Source organism: Amphiura filiformis, chromosome 3 (genome assembly GCF_039555335.1).
Source record: "Amphiura filiformis chromosome 3, Afil_fr2py, whole genome shotgun sequence".
Taxonomy (NCBI): Eukaryota; Metazoa; Echinodermata; class Ophiuroidea; order Amphilepidida; family Amphiuridae; genus Amphiura; species Amphiura filiformis.
Window position 1 is genome coordinate 22808464 of NC_092630.1, and position 26720 is coordinate 22835183.

Sequence of the window (26720 nt, forward strand, 5' to 3'; positions counted from 1 at the left end):
AAAATGATTGGTACCCATCACGGTTGTCATTGATAAGGGATGAGTCTGACGCATTAAATAATGGATGAGTCTAATGCATGCAAATTCAACATACGATGCAAATAATTTGTACATGATTTGTATAACAAAGTTATACATTCTGGACATTTCAAGAGTATCCAGTGATGAATTTGAAAAAGGCAGACTTTTCAATAAACATCAAAATATGATCATTATGTATGTATCATTTTGATACAGCTTGTGAACAAATTTTGACACAAGAGTCTCTATATTAATAGTGCGTGCTTTCAAGAAACGCGTTCTAAACAATGCCAAATTTGACTATGGCTTATTTATTAGCTTGTATTAATATGCATGTAACAATAAACACAAGATAAATCCTGGAACAAATCTGTCTGTCAGTATTTCTGTGTGAATCCTTGTCTGTATGTTCCCCGCTCCCTATCTCTCCCTTCCAATCTCCCCCTCACGCTCTCTCTCCCCCCTCTCGGTCTCGTTTACACACGCACGTTTGCCGGCTCTGTAAATTATCCTGTTTCTGCGCTATAGCAGTTAACGCCACACACAACTATCCCAACACCCAATTCACATCCCCACCCTACACCCAAATTTATTTAGATATTTGGTCGCTTCAAGTATTGAGTTTCAGTATTGGCTTTGTTCACGTGTTTTCATATTATCCTGCCTAAGCTCTTGACTGACTTCATTATCGATATCTTTGTTTGTACCCTTTGTTAGAAACTTACAACTTGTAGCAAGCCGTTTTGGTTTTCATTTCAGTTTGTTACATAATCGTGTGAACGCATAATCGCTTGGTGTGAAGTTACCTGATCAAAGTATACAAAAGAAATGTTTAAATTTCGCAGTGCAATATTCACGAGCAGAGAAATCGAACATATCAACCAACATTTAATAATTCTGAAAAAATAAAAGTGCATGTCCAAATTCAGGAGAAAAAAAGTATCGGTGATGACAGTAGATCGTTGTTCAATGTCGTTGGTTCTTCTCAGTTTCCTATTTTGGCCTATGATGTTATTATACTAAAAGAAATCGCCACGTTCAGCGAAGCGTCTAGAAGTAATATTCATTTACTCGTGTACTTCTCAATCAACCTTCGGTAATGATCATGATCAGTACAGTGCATCGTCTCAATTCATTTTTGAAAACAATAATTAAGCGTGGATGTGCGCAAAGATGCACTTTCAACATTAGTGGATAGACAATAGTCTTCGAACGCATTGAAAATGATAACCTATTGCGGATTTTTGGAGGAATAAAGAATAATTTTCAGGATATAAGTTTCTGTCTGTGTATTGGGCTGGATATACGCTTTTTAACATAATTATATAATCTGAACGTGAAATACACGCGACGCGAGGAAATGTTTCTCCAAATAATGATTCATAAACTCTATGAAGCATCCACATGAACATTGATTATAATATTCTGGAAATAGCAAAAGACGAAGTGTGCAAATTGGTCGTAAGAAGCTTCAGGACCTGAGGATGGGCATCACTGCAATGAAAATAATTTTGACGTTGTTCTTTTCTTCTTCGGTAAGTAAATATCGGAATTCACCAAGGTTTGAAAAAAAAAATTAACGAATAATTTTTTTATGAATAAATTTGTGTTCGCTCAATAATAATTATTGTATATAGTTTTAAATTTAAATCGTTAATAATATAAATAATAATGAACCATATGCCTTCATTATATATAGCGTTATATATCAGGCAGATTGAATCCGTGTTCTTTATTCAAAGACTTTTGCGAAATTTGACAATAATATATAAAAATTGACTGAAAATTGGGTTAAAAAGATGATAATGAAAAGCCCTCTGATGATTGATTTGATAAATTTGCGATTATTTTGTTTTTGTTTTGATTATGTATTGTGCCTTCATAATGTTATCCTATTATAGGCCATATCCACATCATAAATGACATAAAGTGTTTTAATTTTATACCACAGACCATCGAAGTCTATGCCATATACTTTTAAGTATAACATTGACTAAAATTCTGTTTTCAAATAATTGATCAATAATATAATCACATGTCTTTGATCTGTCAGTACTTTCATATTTACTTAAAATATCTTTGTAACAAAAATGTGCTTTTAGTCCGAACATTGGTCAATTATTTTTCTTGGAAATGCGTCATGATCAAAAAATACATACGAATTTTCAGCCATTTTGATGTCAACGAAATTATTTTCCATTATCTTCTTCTAATTAACTGCCAATGAGCTTAAACCAGCCTTTTTGTTATCTTCTTTAATAAATTAAAGATACCAAGACTAGACTGAAAATGGAATATAGTTGCCATGACAACGTGTAAACAAATGGCAGATCGTCATGGTATTGTGGCAGGTCGCTAAGGCATCTTCTTTATCTTCGTTATGGTCCAGAGAATAACAAATTTTTAACTAATAGAATAAAAAATAATTAGCTTTGAGCTTATTAATAGTTGAGTGTTTTTAGGAATGGGCTATTCTATTTAAAACCCACACTACCCCTGTGGAAGATTTAGCTAAAGTCTTCTACAGAGGGACAATGAGTTTCGAATATAATAGGCAATTGGGTAACTTCCATTTGAAATACTCACTCCAGTTGTGGAAGATATAGGTAAAGCCATAATACAGGGGGAGAATGGGTTTCAAAATGATTAACCCTGACCAATTACATATGAAAAACATGCTCCCCCTGTGAAAGAGACTGTGGAAGATATTTCCAAAATCTTGCACAGAGGTAGTGTGGATTTCAACTGGAATGTTGAGAGCTTCGATAGCAGCAGCGATTTCCAACCCGGGAGCGTAAAATATTAATTCTTATTAGATATTTGCATCAAATGGAAATAATGTCTAATTGTATCTTGTATCATAATTCAGAATACATTCGATCTTATTTTTTTTTTCAGATTCAGATTCATTTATTTGGTTTCATCTCAAACATAGAAATTCACAAATATACATAATAATAATAATAATAATGATAATAATAATAATTGTAATATTGAAGTAATAATAATAATATTAATAATGATAATAATAAAAGGTGAAATATCATATGAAAGAGACGGGGATGCCAGTCCTGAACGCATAGCGTGAATTAGGTGGCACCCCATGGTTTACAAAAAAATATCATATAGGGCCTAATATAAATATAATTACGAAAAAAAGAAAATACAAAAATGGAATAGGTAGGCTATATAAATACAAAATACTAAAGTCCATTAAATTTAAAGGAAAAAACAAAAACAGAAAAGAAAAACAAGGGTATATACAATCACTAAACATTTATACCATGGATGATGTTTTGTACAGAGAGCATAATAGCAATAAGATACAATTTGATACAGAAAAACTAAGTACGTATGTATAATATTAAATATATAAAAGAATATGATTTAAGAGCGAGATTGTACAACGAAAAATTATGGTGCGGAGGGGGGAGGCAGAACATAAGAATATAACAATAATAATGACCTAAATTAATGGAGCGTACTTGTTGATGGTCTCACTAGAGTTGTATTGAGCAAGAATATGTTTCTTAAGGGATTTTTTGAATGAAGCAAGGGAGCGGCAATTTTTAATGGTTTTATTTAATGAGTTCCAAGTCATTGGGCCTTGGGTTTTGATTGTGTTTTTAGCAAGTTTAGAATCAGTAGGATCGATATGAAGATCAAGGGCCTGTCTAGTATTATAGTTATGAATGTCGGATCGGACAGTGAAATTAATATTTGGGAGTCCAGGTGGTAATTGGTCATGATGGTATCGGTACATATGCACTGCAAGTTGATGAGAATAAATATCACGGATTTTAATTCGTTTAAAGAGAGAAATAATGGGGTCGTGTGTTCTAACCAGAGTGAATTAGTGCAGGTTCTAATAATTTTCTTTTGGGTGATGAAAAGAGCATCTAAATTAGAATTATTTTTATCTCCCCATATAATCGTACAATATGATAAGTAAGGTAATACCAGTGTATTATAAAGTGTATGGAGAGAATCTTGATTTAGAAATGGGCGGACTTTTCTAATAATACCATTATATTTAGAGACAATTTTTGTTATATGGGATGTATGGGCTTTCCAGGTGAGATTGCTATCAATAAGGATTCCTAAGAACTTAGTTGTATCAACCTTTTCAATGTTTTTGTTATCAATTTCAATTTTAAAATCGGGAGTTTGCTTATTATTATGTTTGTTTTAAAGATCATAAAGTTGGTTTTATCAATATTCAAAGAAAGTTTATTTAGTTTAAACCAATTAGATATTTTATTTAGTTCATTATTAATTAGTTTTTCTAGTTCCAAGGGATCTTTATGGGAAAAAAGAATATTTGTGTCGTCCGCAAAAATAATAAAATGAGAGGAGGGGGAAGAGAGGGGGAGGTCATTAATATAAAGGAGAAATAAAAGTGGCCCAAGAATTGATCCTTGTGGGACTCCACAGACGATATCACTACAATCGGAAGTGGTGTTGTTGTAGACAACATATTGTTTTCTACCCAAAAGATAATTTTTGATCCAGGAGTTGGCAAGGCCCCTGATACCGTAATCATTGAGTTTATCTAAAAGGATGTCGTGGTTTAGGGTATCAAAGGCCTTACTTAGGTCAAGGAAAATGCCAAGGCAGTGTTGTTTATCGTCCAGATCGCTGGTAATTCTGCAGTAAAGATCGTTGATAGCCATGTAGGTGGATCTTTGTGGCCTAAAACCATATTGATGAGGGCTTAAAATGTCATTTTTTGTTATAAAGTCAAGAAGCCGATCATACGTGATTTTTTCAAGGATTTTTGAAATGGAAGGTAAAATTGAAATAGGCCTATAGTTGCTAAAAATTTGATTATCATTCGATTTAAAGATAGGATTTACTTTAGCAATTTTTAGTTGTGATGGAACAATACCCGTGAGTAAAGACCTATTGAATATGTGAGAGAGTGCCGCGGCAATTTCATTGATTATTGATTTAAGCAATTTAGTACTGATATTGTCAATTCCGCTACTGTTACTAGATTTAAGTTTATTAGTTATCTTTATTATTTCATCTGGGTTGGTTGGGTTTAGAAAAATGCTATTTTGATGATTATTAGATTTTTGTGGAGAGACGTAGTTTACCTGAGGAGGAGTTATTTTATCTGCTAATTTAGTACCAATGTTAGTGAAAAAATCATTGAAATTATTTGCTATCGCATTAGAATCAGTAATTTTGTTACCATCTGTATCCTTGAAAAAGTCGGGTAATTTAGATTTTTTATTTCTGCCGAGGAGATTATTTAGAGTTTTCCAAGTTTCTTTCATGTTAAATTTATTAGAATCGATTTCTGCAGTAATATGTGCCTTTTTGGCTGCACGTATAAGGCTATTCAATATGTTTCTATATTTAGTATATTTTAGTTTATTTTCATCTGTGGGTTTAGTTATGAATTTTTTATAAAGTTTATCTTTAGTTCTGATAGATTTTAGAAGACCTATTGTTATCCATGGTTTACGTGCGAATTTACGATTAGAAACTTTAATTGATTTTAGAGGACAGTGGATATTCAGTAATTCAGTGGTTTTGTTAATAAATTTAGAATACGAAGTCTCTGGGTTATCATCATTGATAACAAAATCCCAATTAACAGAAGCAAGGTGATTTTTAAAGCCTTTAATATTATTGGGTTTGAATTGCCTAGTTTCTTTGTGAATTGATTTAGGGGCATTTTGAAAACGGTGGCCTTTAACCGAGACAAAATTGGGGAAATGGTCCGAAAGATCTGTAATTAGGTTGCCTGATTTTATTATATGGTCCGTATCATTAGTGAAAATGTTATCAATAAGCGAAATGGTTGTGCCCCTTACGGTTGAGCAAATACGAGTTGGACGGTCGATACAAGGGCAGAATGAATATGAATACATTAGGTTGACAAAGGTGTTTACTTGTTGATTATGGTGGTATTTTAAAAGATCAATATTAAAGTCACCCAGAATAAAACCAGTTTTTTTTTCTTTAGTAATGGTGGACAAGGCTTTTTCGAGTTGGGATATATAAGGCCAAGTAAAAAAAGAAACAAGTTTCTCGTCCGGACTTTTTCAAAAAAGGAGGAGGCAGGGCTTTACTATTTACTATTTTTCAAATTTTTGCTATTTTTTCCAAGATGGCCGCCATGCCAAATATGGCTGTTCAATGTATATTTAATCACCCATATTGTGCTATTTTGAATATACTGATGCTATGTATTACAAAACAAATGATTTGTATCATTTTTAGTCCACTTGCTAAGCATGTTTCAAAATTCAGAAACAGTGAAAATGTACATTTGTTCAGCTTGACAATAGGCATATTCGATATACCCAATTTCCTGGTTTATATCGGTTTGAAATCAATACCGAAACCGATACCGAACATTGTTTAAAAAAAAATTTAACATTTAAAAAAAATGTTTTCCTACCCTTACACAAACTCTAACCCACCCCCAAATATACACCCACCTAAGCCTAACTAACCTTTAAACTAATCCAAAACCCTTGCCCTTACCCTCAAAAGGGAATTAGGGGAGAAATTGATTTCACCTGAAAATCGGACATATATTTAATGTTTTAAAATTCATGAATGTGTGAAAGTTTTAATAACTTTATTTTGCCTCAATTCATCAAAATTGTTATTTTCATCGCTAACAAAATAAAAAAGAAACCTTTCACATAATTTTGGAAATTTAAATTTTTTCTAAAATTCTAAAAATACCAAAAAAATACATTTGAGTGCAAAAGCTTTTTTCTTCTGGGTAAGAATTTTTTTCTTACATGCAACAGCTTTTTTATTGCACGTTAGAAATTTGATAAATAGGTCATCATATACAAAATGCATGCATGGGCCTATTTCTTACATTTCTAACCTGCAAGAAAAAAGCTGTTGCACATAAGAAAAAAATTCTTACCCAGAAGAAAAAAACTTTTGCGCTTGAATGTATTTTTTTTGGTATTTTTAGAATTTTAGAAATTTTTTTTAATTTCCAAAATTATGTGAAAGGTTTCTCCTTCCTATAATTAGCCATGAAAATTGCCATTTTGATGAGATGAGGCTAAATAAAGTAATTGAAACTAATTAATATATTCATGCATCTACTAAGTTTAAAAGCTAAATATAGGTCCGATTTTGGGGTGAAATCAATTTTAGCCCTAATTCCCTTTTGGGGGTTGGCAAGGGTGTTTGGCTAGTTGGGCTTTGGTGGGCTTGTATACATGTAGTAAGGTTTGGGGTGGGTGGGTAGAGTGGTGGAAGGTTAGGAAAAACAGTTAAAAACTTTTTTTTTTCGATTTTTTTTTTTTTTTTTTTTTATTTTTTTTTAATAGTAAATAGTAAAAAAAAGGAGGCGGCGGCCAAAAAGGAGGCGGGCGGGGACGAGAAACTTGTATTTTATTTTACTTGGCCTAATGGTCATAATCAACATAATCAGGTTTATAAATAAGGCCTACAATTATTTTTTTGTCAGGAATTTCTATAAATATAGAATCACAGTCGGTCGTATTTAATTTTAAATCGGGTCTTTGACTAAAATTATGCTTAGAATTTATAAAGAGGCTCGCACCACCACCTCTTCTATTATGACGGAGACAATCAAGTTTTTCATAATTATCTAAATCAATTAGGTTTGATTCATCAGTGTTGCTAAACCAAGTTTCAGTAAACCCAATTATATCAAAGGTATGATTCATAATAGATATATAATCAATGATATTGGTAGCTTTTCCGCTCAAACTTCTAGTGTTATGATGGAATAAGGAAAAATCACTATCGTGTAATGCGCCCTCGTCGAGAATGGAATTAGTATCATAATATCTACAATTACAGTTTAAATGTTGGTCAATATTACATGTTCTATCAGCAGAATTAGAATGTGAGTTAAGTACGCTATCATAATTAGATGGGTTAAATTGATGTCCTGATAAAAGACTAGATAAATCGGGCATAGGGGTGCTAAAGGGGAAGAAGGTGCAGAAGAAAAGAATTTACAGAGAACTATATGGCAAAAAGTACCAGGGTATTTACCAGGGTACTTAATAAAGCAAAGCTTAAATTACAAATATAACGCCGTAACACAGCGTTATTAATTATATAATTATATAACACAAAATGAATAGGAAATGGGATTATCTAGAAAAAAATAAATAAATAAATACGAAAACAATGAAAACAATTTGGGACAAATGAGTCGAGCTCACTTAGACCAAAAATGTGAGGGAATGGGGGTGGGCTGGGATATTGATAAATATAAATAAGATTTTAATAAATAAATAATTATTATGAAAATAGTAACATTATCAGAACAGCTGGATATTGGCTGATGCAAAATATGGCACATAATCACACAAAAGAGGCCAGAACACATAAGTCAAATATAATAAATATTAAATAAGTACGGTAAGTATCAATAGGTTGAATAGCCAAAGGAGATATCTATGTTTTTGCCTACTTTCGGTCTGTTGCACTATGCTGTGATGCGCGCGGAATACCAAGAGATAATAATTCTTCCATGATGAGATGGATAAGCATGAGGAAGAACAAAAGGCAAAAACATCACTCAAGCAGAACAAACTTCAAAGACAATATCTGTGGCTAATTCAGCAATCATAATTATATACAAAACATAACCAAATTTGAATAATTATTATATAATGAGTTCATAATAAAATAGATAAATAATATAGCTATTGCAATGAGCGTTTAAGCAAAGGTGAATGATGGGGTGGAGGATGGAGAGGTTTCCATGTTACAGACATCCTGTGCCATGTCAACATGCTTTTATTATAGTCAACAAATATAAAACATGGGAATCATGGGTGACTGGCACATGTTAATGGTGAAACGTATTGCACCACATATAATAACTGGTAATGGTGTATCAAAATGATTTTAAAAAATGAGAGCAACATTATGCGAATTTACAAAAATAATCACAATAAGAAATATAAGTATAGGTTAACAGTAAATGATGACCTATCCACGGAATATTCCTAGGCCTACTTGCATAATACTAAAATGCAGTGTGGTCTTTGTAAAATACTGGGGTGGGGGTCCAGGTAGTTTACATGTTCACTTAATCACTTGTGTATCAGGGTCAGTTGTTTGAGGGGGCAAAGACAAAAAAAAAATCCGGTGGGCATCATTTTGGTCCTGTGTTATTGTGATAACTGCGCGCAAAGCGCGAAAATATTTCAATTGTACACTATCTTAGTTTAAAATTAAGGTAACATTTTGTGTATTATACCAGACCAATGTTCAATTTTACACTATTGTTGGCCAAATTAAAGGTGAAATTTGGTGTTTTTTGTTTTTTGTTTTAGGGATTGAAATTTTCTTTGGGGTTGAGTTAGCAAACAAATTCATTTGAGGCTCAAATCCACCTACGTAATCCCTCTCCCCCCACCCCCACCCCCACAAAAGATGATATTTATGGATTTTAAATGGAATAACCCATATATCTAATTGTGTTTCATCTGGCATGACAAGATAATATTTTTTAATTTCAAAAGTATTACAGTACTATTCTGGAATCGGGAGGTTTTCGAGCCAAAATCTACTGAATTCACCATACTACCATTATTATATTAAGGTCATTTTGTAAATAAGCTCACAAAGTCGAGCACCATAGCGTATTCCTCTGTTATCGAGCTGGACTACGTGAAATTGAAAACATGGTATGGTTTTATATTTTTATACATCATTATTATTTACAATTTGTTTATTTGATATAACAGATCGTATCCACGGTTGTTGGATTGGCTACAAATTTACCAGGCTATGATGTAGACGTTGGTAAGTACAAAAACAACAACAAAAACAACAACAACAACAACAAAAGAGATCAGGTTGAGCGCCTAATAACGTTAACGCTTATAGAAATATGAGGAGAATCTCCGTCTCGCCTTAAGGGCTGGGGTATGAACGTTTGGACAGTATTTATTTTGGGACATTAGAGCACATCAGACATATCGAATTGCATTCTGAATATGAAGAATGTCATTCTGATATCAAATAATTTTGATTTTTGAAATTCGCAATTTAATACACATTTTATGGCAAATCATTAAAATTGATATTTTTGATATTTAACAGTACTTGAAGTAAACTTTATAAATCTGATGATTTATACTTAAAGTGTATGTAGGTGGGATGAAAAGCCGACGATCAATTGAAAATTTTGACCTTTCGTATTGAAGATATGGATTTTTTCCCAAAACTCAAAAAAAAATTAGGTCTTTTTGGGAAAAAAATCCATATCTTAAATATGAAAAGTCAAAATTTTCAATTGACCGTCGGCTTTTCCTCCCTGCTACATACACTTTAAGAATATATCATTAGATTTATATAATTTACTTCGAGGACTGTTATATATCAAAAATTTGAAAAATATCAAATTTTTATAATTTGTCATAAAATTTGTATTATATTGTGATTTTAAAAAATGAAAATTATTTGATATCAGAAAGACATGCTTCGTATTCAGAATGCAATTCGATAGGTCTGAGGTGCTCTCATGTCCCATTATTATTATTATTTTTATTATTATTATTATTAGTGTTATTATTATTATTATTATTATTATTATTATTATTATTATTATTATTATTATTATTATTATTATTATTATTATTATTATTATTATTATTATTATTGTAGCTGCTTTGTATGAAGAAGCGGAGTTTGTCGCTGATGCTTCGATGACTGATGCAGTACATCAACGAAACTATGACAGCAATGGCGACTTGACAGAAACATACTTGCATGATTTCCCTCATCAAGTTAATGTTCCAGGTAATACACACATTCAAATAAACATTACAATCTTGGAAATAAGTCTTGGAACGCTTGCGTGTAAATAACATAAACTGTCACCCCTTTCCCCGTGCAATGTTGAGAAATGCCAATGTCTTCAGCGGTTTCCCAATATGTCCAATATGATTGATGGGGAAGGGGAAGGTAAATCATTGTTGTAGATGTCATGTTTGTTCCCAAACACAATATGTCATTTCCATGATCATACGAAATTCTGTTTTTATTCCGACGCTTCTTTATTTCGAAGGTTCTATAGTCCGAATTTTAAAAAAGGTTCCCTAATCCGAATATTAAAAGAGGTCCTTTAATCCGAATTTTAAAAACGGTTCTCTAGTCCGAATATGAAAATAGGCTCTATAGTCCGAATTTTAAAAAGGGTTCTATGGTCCGAATATGGAAATAGGCTCTACAGTCCGAATTTTAAAAAAGCTTCTATAGTCCGAAATTGAAAAACGGTTCTATAGTCCGAAACAGATACCGTGTTCTTTAGTCCGAATTGGTAAACGGGTTCTATAGTCCGAATTTTATTTTCAGTGTCAAATCATGAATTGTTAAATACATATCCGATGAAGTTCAACATGGTTGCTTTTTCTGGACATTTTCCGTAGCATACATTGACGTTTATCTTTATTCTGATGGTATTTTCATCATTTTTATCTGTTATTCATTCCGTTATAATATTATATACTAGTAAGAGACTCAACACTCTACGGTGTATTTGAGCTGTAGTTTTAATAGCGCTATCCTGCGATGCATGTAAATGCTGCGGCTTTTGTCTAAAACAAATTTGTTTACAGAATAGTGTGATTTTATCTTGCGATTTGAAGGGGGTGTGAAATATCCTGGCTGGCTTTTATCAGGGATGCGAGCGGGTAATATGCATGCAATTGGCAGTGATGGCTGCTGGCCCTGGGATTGTTTGTCCCTTTTTGTGCTGGGTTGCCAACCCAGCACTTATTGCTTGATTTCTGTTTTCTGTTGTTTCTATTAGTAATTCATGAAGAAAACGGAAACTTGTAAAAATATTGCAAAAAAATTATCAAAATGGTTATGACAAACATGAATACTAAAATTGGCCTGTGCAGATATCAGAAATATTGTGTTGATTTTGCATTTTAAGGTAAAATAGGCATATGTTTTAGGAAAATAATATTTCTGAATCTAGACTAGGAAGTTTTGATGGTTCTCTTCACTAGCACACTGAGCTTGGCAGGCCATGGGTTCTATGGGCAGACACACCGGGTACCATACATGCTTTGTTGTTGTTCAGTATCTGCCATGTATGGCCTGTATCTCTGTTGAGAGCTACCTGCTGAGTAGTGAGCAATGAATACACATGTTCCTTAATCTCTTCATGTAGATAGTGGTCTGTCTGTGGTGGTCTGTTATCAAATATATGTTGGATAATTTTCAACTACATGTAACATTGACCCTGCAACATGCAGCATAGTTATTTTAGGGAAGACCTGTGTTAATAAATAAACAAGATCACTGCTTGGAAATAAGATAGGCCTGTGTACATTTCCTAGTAACAGGATGGTGATCAAAAGCTATTGATGCACACATCACTTTCAAATATTTGGGTCTATTTTTATGATGACACAAATGTCAAAACTAGAATGAAGCATTAGAGCATACGTAATGATTGGATTTTGTTACTACGAATATTATCAATAAACATTCACTTATTGGCTTTAAAGGTGCTATTTTGGGGTTCAGTTTGTGTGGGCCTGTAATATATACTGGTACTTAAAAAAATATATTTCTTGAAAGTTTGCTTGTTACTTTGTAAGTTTAAATCATCAAAAAACAAAAAGAGCTATGAATTAATCTATACTATAAGGTGCAAACGTCGGTTCCAACTCATGCCATCCAAACCTGGTGATGATAATATTTGAGTAGGGGGACAACACGTGAGTGGAGATATTTGAGGTCAAAGGTCATTTAGTGGTCAAATGAGGTCATTGTTGATTTAGATAAAGCGATGGGGAAATTGCCCTCCTTTGTAAAAGTAAATTTCAATGTCAAACATTAACTAGTGGTAATAATCTGTGTAAGGGGGCATCAAGTGAGTGAAAATGTTTAGAGGTCATAGGTCAACTAGGGCTCATATTTTAAAATTGTTCGTATTGGGCTGTAAGTTAGTTAACGTAAACCTTAGGAGTAACAACATAAAGAGCATAAAAGTATACAAATTGGAATGGAACTGTTGTAAGGAATCCAACTGAATCATCAGTATCTGGGGAAAAAAGTGCCTGATTTTGAGGTTTGAACCAACTGAATCTTTGCACCTCAAATTATTTTGACTTTTTTTATAAAAAGAAATATAAAGTTACTCAATGTGAACAAACATGTCCCAGCACATCCCTTTTTAAAGGGATTTTTATTTGTGTTCGTTTTCATTCTGTCTTTCATTGGTTTTTCTTTCTTTCGTATACCTTTTTCCGAATCGTTCTTCTTTTGTTCGTCGTTTAGTTTGTTCTTTAATTCATTTGTTCGTTGTTTCATTCTTGATTTCGTTCGATATTTTTTCATTCCCTTTCCCATTTTGTTTGTTTGTTCTGTATTCAAAATGTAGTATACGTTAATGTTATAGAAATTCGGACTATAGAACCTTTTTATTAATTCGGACTAAAGAACACGGTATCCGTTTCGGACTATAGAACCGTTTCGTAATTTCGGACTATAGAACCCTTTTTTAAATTCGGACTATAGATCTTATTTTCATATTCGGACTATAGAACCCTTTTTAAAATGCAGACTATAGAGCCTATTTTCATATTCGGACTAGAGAACCGTTTTTAAAATTCGGATTAAAGAACCTCTTTTAATATTCGGATTAGGGAACCTTTTTTAAAATTCGGACTATAGAACCTTCGAAATAAAGAAGCGTCGGAATAAAGAACCTTCGTAATAAAGAACCGTCGGATTAAAGAACCTTCGGACTAAAGAACCGTCGGAATATACAACCTTCGGACTATAGAGCTTCCACCACTATTACTCCCGAGGACTTAGTCGTGATAACACACCCCCACAACGAGAGCATATCGTTTTAAGTAATTGAATAAAATATCTGCAAATACAGTGTCCAAATTCTTATTCACTTAGCGTTGCCCATATTTTTTAATTTTAAAGGTCAAATTTTCATTTGCGAAAGAAAGGTTACTTTTATTTTGGTATAAGTAAAATATTCCGTTTAATTTAGGATAATTGCAGAAGCACCCGGTGACTAGTAAGGGGCTGTGCAATAATTATGAGCCCTGGGGGAGGGTAAAATTGGGGGGGGGGGGCACTAAATTTTTGGCGAGTCGAAAGGGGGGGCAAGCAATTTTTGGCAAGCCGAGAGGGGGGGCAAGCGATTTTTGGCACGCATTCACGGGGCACCTTTTAATAAAATGCTTTAAAAGGCTTAGGAAAACGGTACGGAAACGCTTAAATATGCAAATTTTCCTGCTCGCTGCGCTCGCAACATACATCTAGACCATTTAAAGTTTGGAATTTGGGATCCCAAAAATTTGGTATGTTCAAGGGGGGAAGAATTTTTGGCAGGCCGAGAGGGGGGGCAAGCGATTTTTGGCGGGCCGAGGGGGGGGGCAAGCGATTTTTGGCGAGCTGTTCGAAATTTTACCCCCGGGGCTGATAATTATTGCACAGCCCCTAAGAACACGAGAGCGCACCACCATTAAACGCGCCATTCAAATGCACAGGAAAACACAATTGGATCGCGTTTTGGCAATAGAAAAACGCATTTCAGCTATAAAGCCTGGTATCAAATTAAAGCTGATGCATGTACTAGTATAGAATATTATTCTTTGAACGGATTATATTCCTAAGCACCGACTTTTTTGGCTATTTTACCGCAAAGAAAACATGTGCAAATTTAACCATTAAAATCACTCAATTTTCGAAACCGGACATTGTTCAAGTTCGCGTCAAAACTTCAACTCTGAAATAAAATATTGGGACTTTTTGTCAGATTTTTTCATGCAGCAAATGAGCTGAAATCGGGCTAATTTGGACAATACGTTTAGAAAATAAAGCCGTAACAAGCTCATAACATGTACTGGCGTTTCTGGTGCGACTGCGCAGTGAAGCACAATTGTTGTCAGGGCGGCAACGCGGCAAGCTGCAGGAAAGTATGAAACCAGCATAGACACGGCGCGGTACGATGGAACAATCGGCCCTCATGAATACATAGTGCAGTTATGCTATACAGCAAACATGATTCGACCTGTGCAGTACTTAAACCTGGTTAACAGGAAATTACTCCAGCAAAATCAATCGATAAAATCTAGTCTATCCTCCGCATTTAATGGTGGACTACACTTATGCCCAAATATGGCACTTGCCAATCAATAACCACCCACTTGAAATCCCCTGACTCGCTGCACTGACCAAAGTCATGGACAGATATGGGAGCTGTTTTTGCTGTTATCTGTCATTTACCTATCAGGGAGGTACGAACATTTGCAGATCCCCCACCTACTCAGTCTTTAGCCTACATGTGATGTATACATTATTCTTGATTGACACCAAGTACAAAAAATATGCGTCAAGTGGTTTATCTTTAATGCTCTTCGGAAGAGAGCGGTCTACAAGTGAGTGATAATCACTAAATGTTGCATTCTATTTACACAGGAATTTTGCAGGCCATGCCGTGCCCTTCCTTACTAAAACACTAAAGTGCGAATATTTCCAAATATCTAAATTAGCGAAAAATTTAGGACATTTTACAAAACTATATTTTCTAGAATTTCAGAGAGTACAAAAATATTGACCGGCTATTTTTCACACAGTGACGTTAACTAGGCAATGGCCTATACCTCTTACATACACTGTTAGTACAAAATCATAAAGATCTTTCTATCTATAATAAATGATTCTCAGAAGCACCGTACCAAAAAATGTGAGGTCACACGTCAATGGTGAGAGCACCACTGTGTAGGGATGAGTTGACCTCAATATGTTTATCAACAAAGGCAAGGGACCGGTATATATTTATGCTTGAGTGAACCTCATGCAACCACTACACTGTTCAATAGTCGTATTGTGATGTGGCGGGAGTTTTAAAAACACGAGCCCTGAACACAATATGATGCACGCGCATACTGTCAGGCATTGACGTCAGAAGTCTATTGTGTATAGGAAAATAAACAGTAACTGCAGTATGATGCGAGAACTCTCAGCATACATAACACGGGGACTTTGACAGGTTGCGAATGGTCTGTAGCAGTCCGTGGATGAGACTTTTGACATAAAGTCCGTTCATACTATGCAGCAATTGCGGTGGGGCGCGGTGCCAATATATCGATCCCTTTTTGCCGCAACTCACCGCAACTCATCGCTTTTTCAAGTTAATGTCCGGTCATACTACGCCCCAATGCGTTACCGATATATCGATCACTTTTTGCCGCAACTCGTCACATTTTCAAGTTAAAATGTATATAATTTTATTTTGCAGTACGATGCAGTACTGCAACGCACCACGGAAAGCAATTGCGGCATAGAATGAATGGGTATGCGATTTGCGTACACGCAAGTTCGTTTTTATTATTGCAAATATTAAGTAGGTATCAAGCAATAATAAATGATTAACAGTTTTACTAACAATCCTTTATATTTTACCATCCTAGAGTTCGATGCTATTATTCTGGACCAAGGCGATACCCTTCGGTTGGGTAATTTCGCGGACCTCTGTACTTCATGCTTTGATTCCAAAGGGGAACCACTAGTTTACACATTCGCAATGTGGATAAGCTTAAAGCCCAACTCTCTGAACGATACACAGGACTCGGCATGTGTTCCTATATTCGGACCAGTAGGGGTAAGTTTGTCTAATTATTGTTTTGTTACGTTTCCCGTCAATTACATCAATCATCAAAAGCGGAAAAGGGTGATATGATTTCACGGATGTCCCCATCAGAACTTTCTTGGCATTTCGAAAATAGGATTGAAGAATACTTTCAGAATTAAAGTCGAAAAAGGGTATCAAAGAGCAAAAGTTCCTGACACTTAAAAGACGGGACGTAAATTTGTCCCATTATAAGAGGACCGACGACTCATAGAATTTTCATTTTAATTATTAGCCTATGATTCCACTTCGATGAAAAGAATGGAGTCTCAACATGTGGACACCAGAAGCGATGTATCAATCAAAATTTATCTCGACCTTTTCTGCAAATATTTCTTTGTAAACTGTAGATGAAATTTCCTGCGTTATCTGCCTCATCAAAGCAAGATCCAGCCAATATGTTGGCTAAGGTCAACAGCGGAGAATATAAAATGATCGAATCTAAGAGAGCTAAGAGGTTGGCTGACACATTCATGTGGAACCATTATGCTGTTGTCGTACAAGGTAGGTCCTGTGACATAGATGTCCGAATGCGCCGGTTACACAACCCCTACCGCTGCGGTGAGCCGGTTATTTTCATCACTGTCTCATCTCACTTGGATCTCAGTCATACTCATCCCCAAGGACACACTTCTTTAACCCTTATATATGTTACACATTTACAGAATGACCTTGAATGTATTGGTTATTAATAACCAGTAGGCTTTCTTTACCTTGTTATTTCAGCTCAAAATAGGACAGAAACCCTTCCCGACAATTATTACTACACTCATAGAAATGACTTGTTCGACTTGTTAGCGCAATTCAAAAGGAGTAAGTTTGGACAACTCAAAAATAGTGTAAAAGTTGCCAAAACAAAATTCATTTTAGTTATCCGAACATAAAAAATGCTGAAAAAGCTCAAAAAGTTCCGTCAACTAATCAACTTTGTTGGCATTACTTAAAAAGTTGATGTAAGTCGTTGCGTCAACTTTTTAAGTAATGCCAACTTCTGAATTCAAGTTCAGGGAACTTAGAAAATAAACAAGGTTCAAAGAACCAATTAGTTGAGTTATTGCAACTCAACATGTAAGTTGATGTAACTCGTTCATATTAAGTTACTGGTACTTATTGTTTTGAGTTATTCCAATTTGGTACTTTGTTACTTAATTCACGTAATTGGATCATTTCCTGCACAATTAGCAGTATTCAAATATTTATTTTTGTAATCAGTGCAAAATTTTGTATACTATAGTACACCTCTAGAAAAGTATGCTAACCTAGTTTCATTTTCTGAGTTGTAACAACTCAATAAGGTAAGTGCAAATGAGTGCGACCAACATAATGATATCGAGTCAGCGTTACTCAAATTTGTACGCGTTTGCATTACTCGGAAAGTTGACGCAACGACTTACATCAACTTACTGAGTAATGCCAACGAACAATTTCTATGAGTGTAGTATTATTTCAGCATTTTGAGTACAGAATAACAAATTTAAACTTAAAGGAAAACGTACATTATGGCTTTAAAACCCGACAATTATTACTAGTATTATTTCAGCATTTTGAGTACAGAATAACAAATTTAAACTTAAAGGAAAACGTACATTATGGCTTTAAAACCTTTTGATATGAAGTTTAAGGAATTGTGTCCTTGTAAATAAGGATATTGCGGGTCATCATAGTGTTTATACGTTTGGATTTGAATGTTCAAATGTAAAAGCTAAGGGTCATTCATTTATTTTGTCAATGTCTGATGAACTTAGAATACGTTGTATCAGAAGGTATTGTAATTTAATTGTAAAAACAGGTAGATTTATATCTTTTTTAAACTGCAAATAATGAAAATATGACAGAGAAACCTGTATTATGTAATGAACCACGTTGTCTATCTGAGAGTGGAGTTCACCCCAAAAAGACATTTTTATGTAAAAATAAATCATCGCTTGTCAGTTGTAGTTTGATGTTTTCATTAGAAAGTAACTGATTTGTTAATAATATTACGTATCATTAGAATTATACGTAAAATTCCTTTTATTTTACTGTGCTTGTTTTCCTGGATTTACATTTTTGATTGGCCTTCTCGGTACATCCTATAATTCTTTGCGGTGAGACCTGAGATGTCGTCATTTGACGTCACGCCAATGCGCACATCGTTTAGCGAACATCGTTACTGCGCATTTGAAAGCCGCGAAGTGCGCAGTAACAATGTGCGCATCGGCGTGACGACATTTAAGTTCTAACCGCAAAAATTGTGCGATTTACCAAAACGGTCAGTTCACTTAATTTAATTTGTTTCATCTAATCTTTTCTGGTATCTTTCGTATTCCCAATTTTTCAGCCAACGGTGTAGAGTTCTACTGCAACGGTGTGCCCTGCAACAAAAATGCAAATCAAACAACACTCACATCCGACATCTTCACGGACTTCAATGAATCCAATCCAGAAATGCTGATTCTGAATTTAATCAAGTCAGCTACTGATCTCACTTTCGGATGCGCACAGGTTGCCTATGACAAGATATCTTTGTGGGATAGAGGACTCACAGAGGAAGAGATTTTAGGTTTAAGATTTGCTCCATTTAGGAGGATAACTACAACAACGGAAAGAAGCGAAGGTAGTGGTGGTGGTGGTGAAGGAGGTGGTGGTGGTGGCGAAAATGATCCAACGACTGCAAAGCAGCAAACAGAAAGCAAAGGTAACATTTTAAAGGGACAATCAACTAATGTACTAGTATTACGTATTTCGCCTAATCGTTCCATTATTGGGCTCAGGTAGCGTCGTTTTCGCGTATATTGGGGGGGACCTGAGAGCACATCAGATACATGATATACGGGAAATGTCCTTCTGATATTAAATAATTTTGATTTTTTGAAATTAGCGATAAAATACACATTTTATGGCAAATGCTTAAAATTGTTTTTATAATGATATGTACTGGTACATAAATGTACGTGTGTTAATTTGGGTGTCTATTTCTTGTGGCAAATATACCACAAGAAAAGATGGAACAAACTACATATCTGATTAATAACGAAAATCATCAGATAGATACATATGTTTACCATGTTTACGGCACCCCTACACCCATCCTCCCACCACACCCACCCCCACAGCTGCATCGATGCATCCTCTTCTGTCCACACACGACACCCCAACACCCCCACACACCCCAGTCACATACAAATTCGCATTTAGTAATCAAATAAAGTTTGCACAACGAATCGTAAGACTATTATAAAGACCTGAGCGCAAGAAGACCGTAAGTACACTTGGCCCCTCAACATGTATGCACTAAAGTTACGTATAGTTTCTTAGGGTTTTATAATGTTTTATACATGTTTCAGGGTGAAAACATCTTGAAAGGTTGTGAAAGATTTGTTTTGGCCCCTGAACATGTATAAAACGTTGCCAAACTATACGAAACCCTACGCAATTTGAGTGTATACATGTTAAGGGGCCAAGTGGACTTACGGTCTTCTTGCGCTCAGGTCTATATGACGATCATATTACATAATTTAAGATTGGAATCAATTAACAGGCCAAATTATTTCATTTCCAGTTACAGGAAAAATCGTCATTCCTTTACCAACGGGGAAAGCAGAGGAACAATTTGAAGCTCTTGAAGAACTGGTGAGTTATTGAAATGCTGTAGCGCAGTTTTATACTTGTTTGTAAATGTCAAAACGTTGAATTTAAGTTTGAAATCGATGGAGAACATACTGAAAGATTTGTTTTGTATCCATCCGATCACCCCTAATTTGTGCACAAGGGGGTGATGTGACCCAAACTGAAGGTATTGGTCAGTATGGGTCGGTTTCCTTAAAAACAGTAGTACTAAGGGTGTTATCAGGGTTAACTTGAACAAGACAATCTAGGAAAGCAAGCTGATTGTCTTTGCTACTTCCTGAGTAAATTTAATGTTGGAGTCAACTTGATTGATGTACTTGAAAAAATCGTCTTGTTCGTTCCGATCAATAACGACGAATGTATCATTCACGTATCTGAGCCAGACTCTTGGAGGTTTGCCTGGAAAGTTCTTCAGGACATATTGCTCAAATTCTTCCATACGTATGTCAATACCAATTGGTGAATGGGGGATTCTTTAACACAGCCATGGATCTGCTTGTAGTATTGGCCTTTGTACAAGAAATACACGGTGTTCAGACAGATATCAACCAACTCAGACAATTGTTCAAGATTCAGATTTGAATTTGTAACTGCTTTAATGGCGTTGTAGTCCTATACATATCTTACTTGTCACCAATGTGCTATATTTTTTGAGAAAAATGCAAAAATAAGCACAAAATTGGCCAGGGGTGTAGTACCCCCTTTAATTTCCAAAACAACATGAAACAAAAGGAAATATATCCTTTGTTTGGTTATATCTCAAAATCAATATTTCCGAGTTCCGACTGATTTTCCTTGATCGTATCACAAATGAAACATGACCTCATCATTTTATATTATTTTCAGTTCAACACCAATAATACCGATGTGACCATCAGTGCCGAGTTCATCTCGGCAGGTGTTGGTGTTGCTCTAGATGTATTGGACGGCTTTCTCACTGGTATTATCATAGAACCAGACGATAACGATGAGTCCGTATCTATAACAGAAAGACCACAATATGAGGGTCCGGCTGATGAAGAGATAATAATTGCTATAGCTGGTAGTGAGGTTCTCTTTAATGCCATGTCGGCGGCTGGATTGACGATGCCGGTTACGGACGGCTCGTCTGATGCACGAAGAGTAAGTACAGTAACTATGCACATAAGTTTCTCACATATTTAATAACTTCGGGCAAGTTTGATAGGCTGGCAGGCAACATCGATCAATAGACCTTTTCAAACCGATAAAACCCGAAGCATGAAATAATTTTCCTATATCGCACGCGCATAGAAGTACCTCTTCAGTATCATGTAGGCCTACAGTGCGAAGTTTCAATGTGTAACAGGCATCATCGACGGTCAATTATGGATGAGAGAGATACTTTTGCCAAGGATACTCAATGTGCAATCAAGCATGTGGTGGTATGACTTGCGTCAGAGACTGACCTGTGGAAGAGGTGATGTATAAAAACCGTCCTGTAAAACAATTTAACCGATGAAAAATGGCGAATTGAACATTTCTTTCCATTCGTATTTTATTGTAAAAACCAAGTAGCTGACGTGTTAGCTCAATATGCTAGGAAAATATTTAAACCGATGACCCCATGTTCACATTGGCTTAAGGTTGGTCTGAACCCTGGAATTATGGAAACTTTCGGGCCTCATAACTGCTAAATTGTTGGTCTAAAGTATATAAAAGTATACATATTTAGAATGGCAAAGACTTGATAAGTTCATCAAAATTCAAAAAATAAAAAACGGTCCCTAGATATTTTTGTCTAGTTTTTAAAAATTAAAAAAAAAAAAGTTTGGCCCAAGAATTTTTTTTTTTTACGTTGCACGAAAAAAAGTGGGCCAAAAAGTTTTTTAGATTTTGGCCAAAAATGAGCATTTTGGCCCAAATTTGACATCACAGATGAACTTATCAAGTCTTTGCCATTCTAAATATGTATACTTTTATATACTTTACACCAACAGTTATGAGGCCCGAAAGTTTCCATAATTCCAGGGTTCAGACTAACCTTAAGGGCTGGGGTATGAACGTTTGGACAGTATTTATTTTGGGACATCAGAGCACATCAGACATATCGAATTGCATTCTGAATACGAAGAATGTCATTCTGATATCAAATAATTTTGATTTTTGAAATTCGCAATTTAATACACATTTTATGGCAAATCATTAAAATTGATATTTTGATATTTAACAGTACTGGAAGTAAACTTAATGAATCATTATACTTAAAGTGTATGTAGGTGGGATGAAAAGCCGACGATTAATTGAAAATGTTGACCTTTCGTATTGAAGATATGGATTTTTTCCCCAAACACCAAAAAAAATTAGGTCTTTTTGGGAAAAAAATCCATATCTTCAATATGAAAGGTCAAAATTTTCAATTGACCGTCGGCTTTTCCTCCCTGCTACATACACTTTAAGAATATATCATTAGATTTATATAATTTACTTCGAGGACTGTTATATATCAAAAATTTGAAAAATATCAAATTTTTATAATTTGTCATAAAATTTGTATTATATTGTGATTTTCAAAAATGAAAATTATTTGATATCAGAAAGACATGCTTCGTATTCAGAATGCAATTCGATAGGTCCGAGGTGCTCTCATATCCCACAAAAAATACTGTCGAAACGCAATAAACGCTCATTTTAGATCCCTTAATAAGCTGGATATTCGCGCAAAAGGGTACCGTAATTCATGACATTTCTTGTCCGCCAGTTTGGGGGACAATTTGACCCCCTAGCTTACTGAATAAATAGCGCGGTTTCCCGAACTCTTCCGATCTTGATATGAAAGGGTCTATTGTGAATCACAACACCTGTTCCAATTTGTGACAACGGGCAAAATACGGGGCACAATATTGGGGAAGATGTATAGAGATGGTGTTGTTGATAAAAAAACAACCAATAAATATGTACTTTTTTTTTCTTACAGGATATGCTGAAATTTCTGAATTCACTTATTGCTATTGATTTAGAAACGGGTGGTAAGGTAAGTAAACGGATAATGTGTTACCACAGGGTGTCTCAATAAAAATAGGCCATGTGGATTGGGGGACTTCACTTGAAATACCTGCAGTAAAATTAATTATTCACACACTTTTTGGAAAGAATAAGAATGATGGAATTGTCTGAATATAAACACAGATTTGGTGTAAGAACTCTCGCGATTTAAGGACTTCCCATCGTGCACTGCAAAAGTGTTATCACCAGAGTTTCAACTGACTGCCACTTTACTTCAAATCCCATTGATTTCTGTGCAAAATATGTTGTTTTCAGTGTGTGTGTCATTATTACTTCGATTGTCGATTTCAGAACAATAAAGGATAATTCACACCTTCTGTAGATAACATAAAATGTGAATTCGACTGGCATGTTGACAGTGCTTTTATTGTTGACATGACTGTCCAAATTCAAATTTAACCATGTACTTCTACGCAATAGTAGAGCAGTGATGTCATGTTTCCTCACACTGCAGCTGACACTGCTATTCTAGGTGCATGGTTAACCCAGTGGGGTGTTGGATAGTACTTATATCATCCTCTGATCTACATGAATGCACATCTACGTCACTGATTCGTGAAGAGTAAAAATGCTGTCGTCTGCAAGATAATTAAGATTTTATTCTAATCTAACGCTTTACAGGATGAAACGCATCTCGATGGTCAATCATTATTAGTCAGCCTTGACAGTTTCATGTCGACATATTTCAGGCAGCGGGGAGTGCCAAAAAAGAGATCATTGGATAAGTACGAGCACATACGTAAGTTCATTCTTCACATCACCATTTATATTATACATGTCTGATACCCGTAGGGCCTGTCCGGCTAGGTCAGCAGAACTGACATGTAGTAATTGTTCGCCGCGCCGGCAACTCAAGCCAGACCTCCACGTGGTGCCGGATTGGTAACGCTAATTTGGGCAATGAGGAATAGGCTTGGATGCGAGGATTTCAGCTAGCCGGAGGATCATGTTGAGTTTTGGCCACGGTCTAGCAACTTCTTCGGCTGACTCAGCCTGGTGTGGCTCTGAAAAGACACCGTTTGGTTTGTTAAACAAGTCTGCAAGGAAATGAAATGAAATCACTGTACGAGTATCCAGGCAGAGGCATGTACAATGTGGCATCAAGTCGTTTAGCGATAGGACATGTAGGAAATAACTAATGTGCAGTGAAGCATATAACGTAATTGTATTGGAACAAAACTATCCAGATGAAATTTGATGAAGGTATGAGTACTGACACAAATAACCTCATCGTTGAAAGCGCAATTTAAATATACAAAAACGAAACGAAAAACCCGGGCCTAGCATGGGATACCATATACCCGGGCACTATACCCGGACTTTTTTTTGTTTCTTTTAATACTAACATAGGGCCCTATTAATGATGAGACGGAACATTTCCGTATTTAAAGAGATTACTTATTATAGATGAGTTGAATTCTGACGTCATTGCCTGGCAGTATGCGCGCGCATCATATTTTGTTCAGGGCCCGTGCTTTTAAACCTCCCGCCACATCGCAATAAGGCTTTTGAACAGTGTAGTGGATGTATGCAGTTCGCTCAAGCATATCGTTATACCAATCCCTTGCCTTTGTTAATAAACATTGATGTCAACTGGTATACGGTATAGTTATGCTAGTTTCATACTTTTGTGCCGCTTGTCGCTGAACGGCCTTACGCACGCGCATTGCAGATAAACGGACACAGTCGAGGCTTGTCATTGGCTAATAGGTTTGACATCATGCTGCTTGCCGCAACGGCAAGCAGCATGGAAGTATGACAGGAACATTACAAGGTTTAATTATAAAACCTAATTAATTACTTTACGAAATATTTGCCTCCCACTTATGAAATCAAATACACCTATATTAGGTGTTTCTGTTTTCACCTTCAATAAGAGAAGGTGGTCACACATACTCGTCAATAGGGTGCCTTCCACGTACAGAAACGAATTCACCTATAATAGTGTACAACTATTGAGGGGCATGGTTAAAATTATAAGCCGAAGGTGAGCTCAATACTATGCCTGAGCAGTCGAGCAGTCAATATTTGTTTAATATACCAAATGAAATAGACTCTTGTCATTTGATTGGTTAAAAGAATATGCTAGGCGAGGCTAGGTTGTTTGGGCAGGCCCAAGTTTGTCAGAGAATGACGACTAGGATCCAGACCGTTGACCAAGGCAAGGCCTCAATTTGTAGAACTATGGTTGGATTTAGGAGCAAGTAAGTTTGTGGTGTTAATTACACAGGAATGTTTGAGATACTTATGAATAAGAACAGGAATGCTCGTCCTTGATTGATTTCAAGCCATCCCTCCTAGTATAAGACAGGGTTGTGGGCAACACCACAGTTCTGAACAAACCACTGAACAAACTGGAGAAAGTTTTTTATGCCCAGTACTCGCCAATGGTGTGGTAGATATAGTGAACGTCCGAACTTGGATTAAGTCTCCGACTCTGTCATGTCTGTCAAGGACATTTTCGTAGACTATCAACGCACGGTCATTGGTTTCAGTTCCGACGGAGGCAAAGGAAGGAAACTTGGATAAGGCTAATGTTAACCATAATATCATATATTATTGCCAAGACAAATTCAAATATTCAGAAAACATGGAATATTAAAATTAAATAAAAATTAAATAAAAGCTTAAATATAGGCTATGTTGAATTCTGCTACTTAAAATAAGCCATACCAACTTTCTTGATATTTTTAATTTGAAAAGCTCCAGAAAGCCACTAATATATAGATTCTATTTATAAATTTATATATTCTTTTAGATTGTTACGAATTAGCGAGAATGGATGCACTAGCGACAAATGTAGACATGGTTCTATCAAAGTCCCGGGATGCTGACAACGTTGATGTGTATATGCAATATCCATCAGGAGCTTATGATGATTGTAAGTACGTGTGTGATTAGCGGGAAATGGCTGTTGAATTTGTGACCAAAAATATTGTTTTTGAATAAAATTAAAAAAAAGAGAGAGAGAAAGATACTGAGCAGAGTAGATATAAACAGCAGGTTGACATTGTCTCAACTTCTCTTTCTTACTATGTGGCAAATTCAATGTCCGCCTCCCTATTACAATTTTTTACAGATCCCATCTTGGGCCAAATTGGGGTCTCCTTTGGGCAATTCGCTGTCGTAGTACACGTTAGAATATGACCGTTGCTAGGTCAACTGGCTCACGAACCACTGATCGAAAAGATCACAACACAAAGCCTATGGAATAGGTATGAGCCAAAGCTTGAACCAGTAACCAATGGTTACTAACGTGCACTACACTGTAAAAAATAACAGTGAAATTTACAGTAAAATACTGTAAAAAAGGCTAATTATTTACAGTATTTGGCTGTAATTGATAAAAACAGGCAAATACTGTATTTTTTAGTTTAAATGATCTAGGCCTATCAAAGCTGAAATTAAAATGGGA

At 35.3% G+C, this 26720-nt stretch overlaps 1 protein-coding gene across 1 annotated transcript in view; it reads left to right on the top strand.

The window, feature by feature from the left end:
- The first annotated feature begins 1176 nt into the window (after nt 1-1176).
- LOC140148232 (uncharacterized) overlaps nt 1177-26720 on the top strand; it is a 42203-nt gene continuing 16659 nt past the window's right edge. Inside the window, exons 1-11 of the mRNA XM_072170100.1 lie at nt 1177-1556; nt 9744-9801; nt 10666-10800; nt 16455-16645; nt 17023-17176; nt 18993-19349; nt 20214-20284; nt 21128-21403; nt 23217-23273; nt 23927-24044; nt 26064-26186. Of these exons, the coding sequence (XP_072026201.1) occupies nt 1506-1556; nt 9744-9801; nt 10666-10800; nt 16455-16645; nt 17023-17176; nt 18993-19349; nt 20214-20284; nt 21128-21403; nt 23217-23273; nt 23927-24044; nt 26064-26186 (1591 nt within the window). The 5' untranslated portion in view covers nt 1177-1505. The remainder of the gene's footprint in view (nt 1557-9743; nt 9802-10665; nt 10801-16454; nt 16646-17022; nt 17177-18992; nt 19350-20213; nt 20285-21127; nt 21404-23216; nt 23274-23926; nt 24045-26063; nt 26187-26720) is intronic.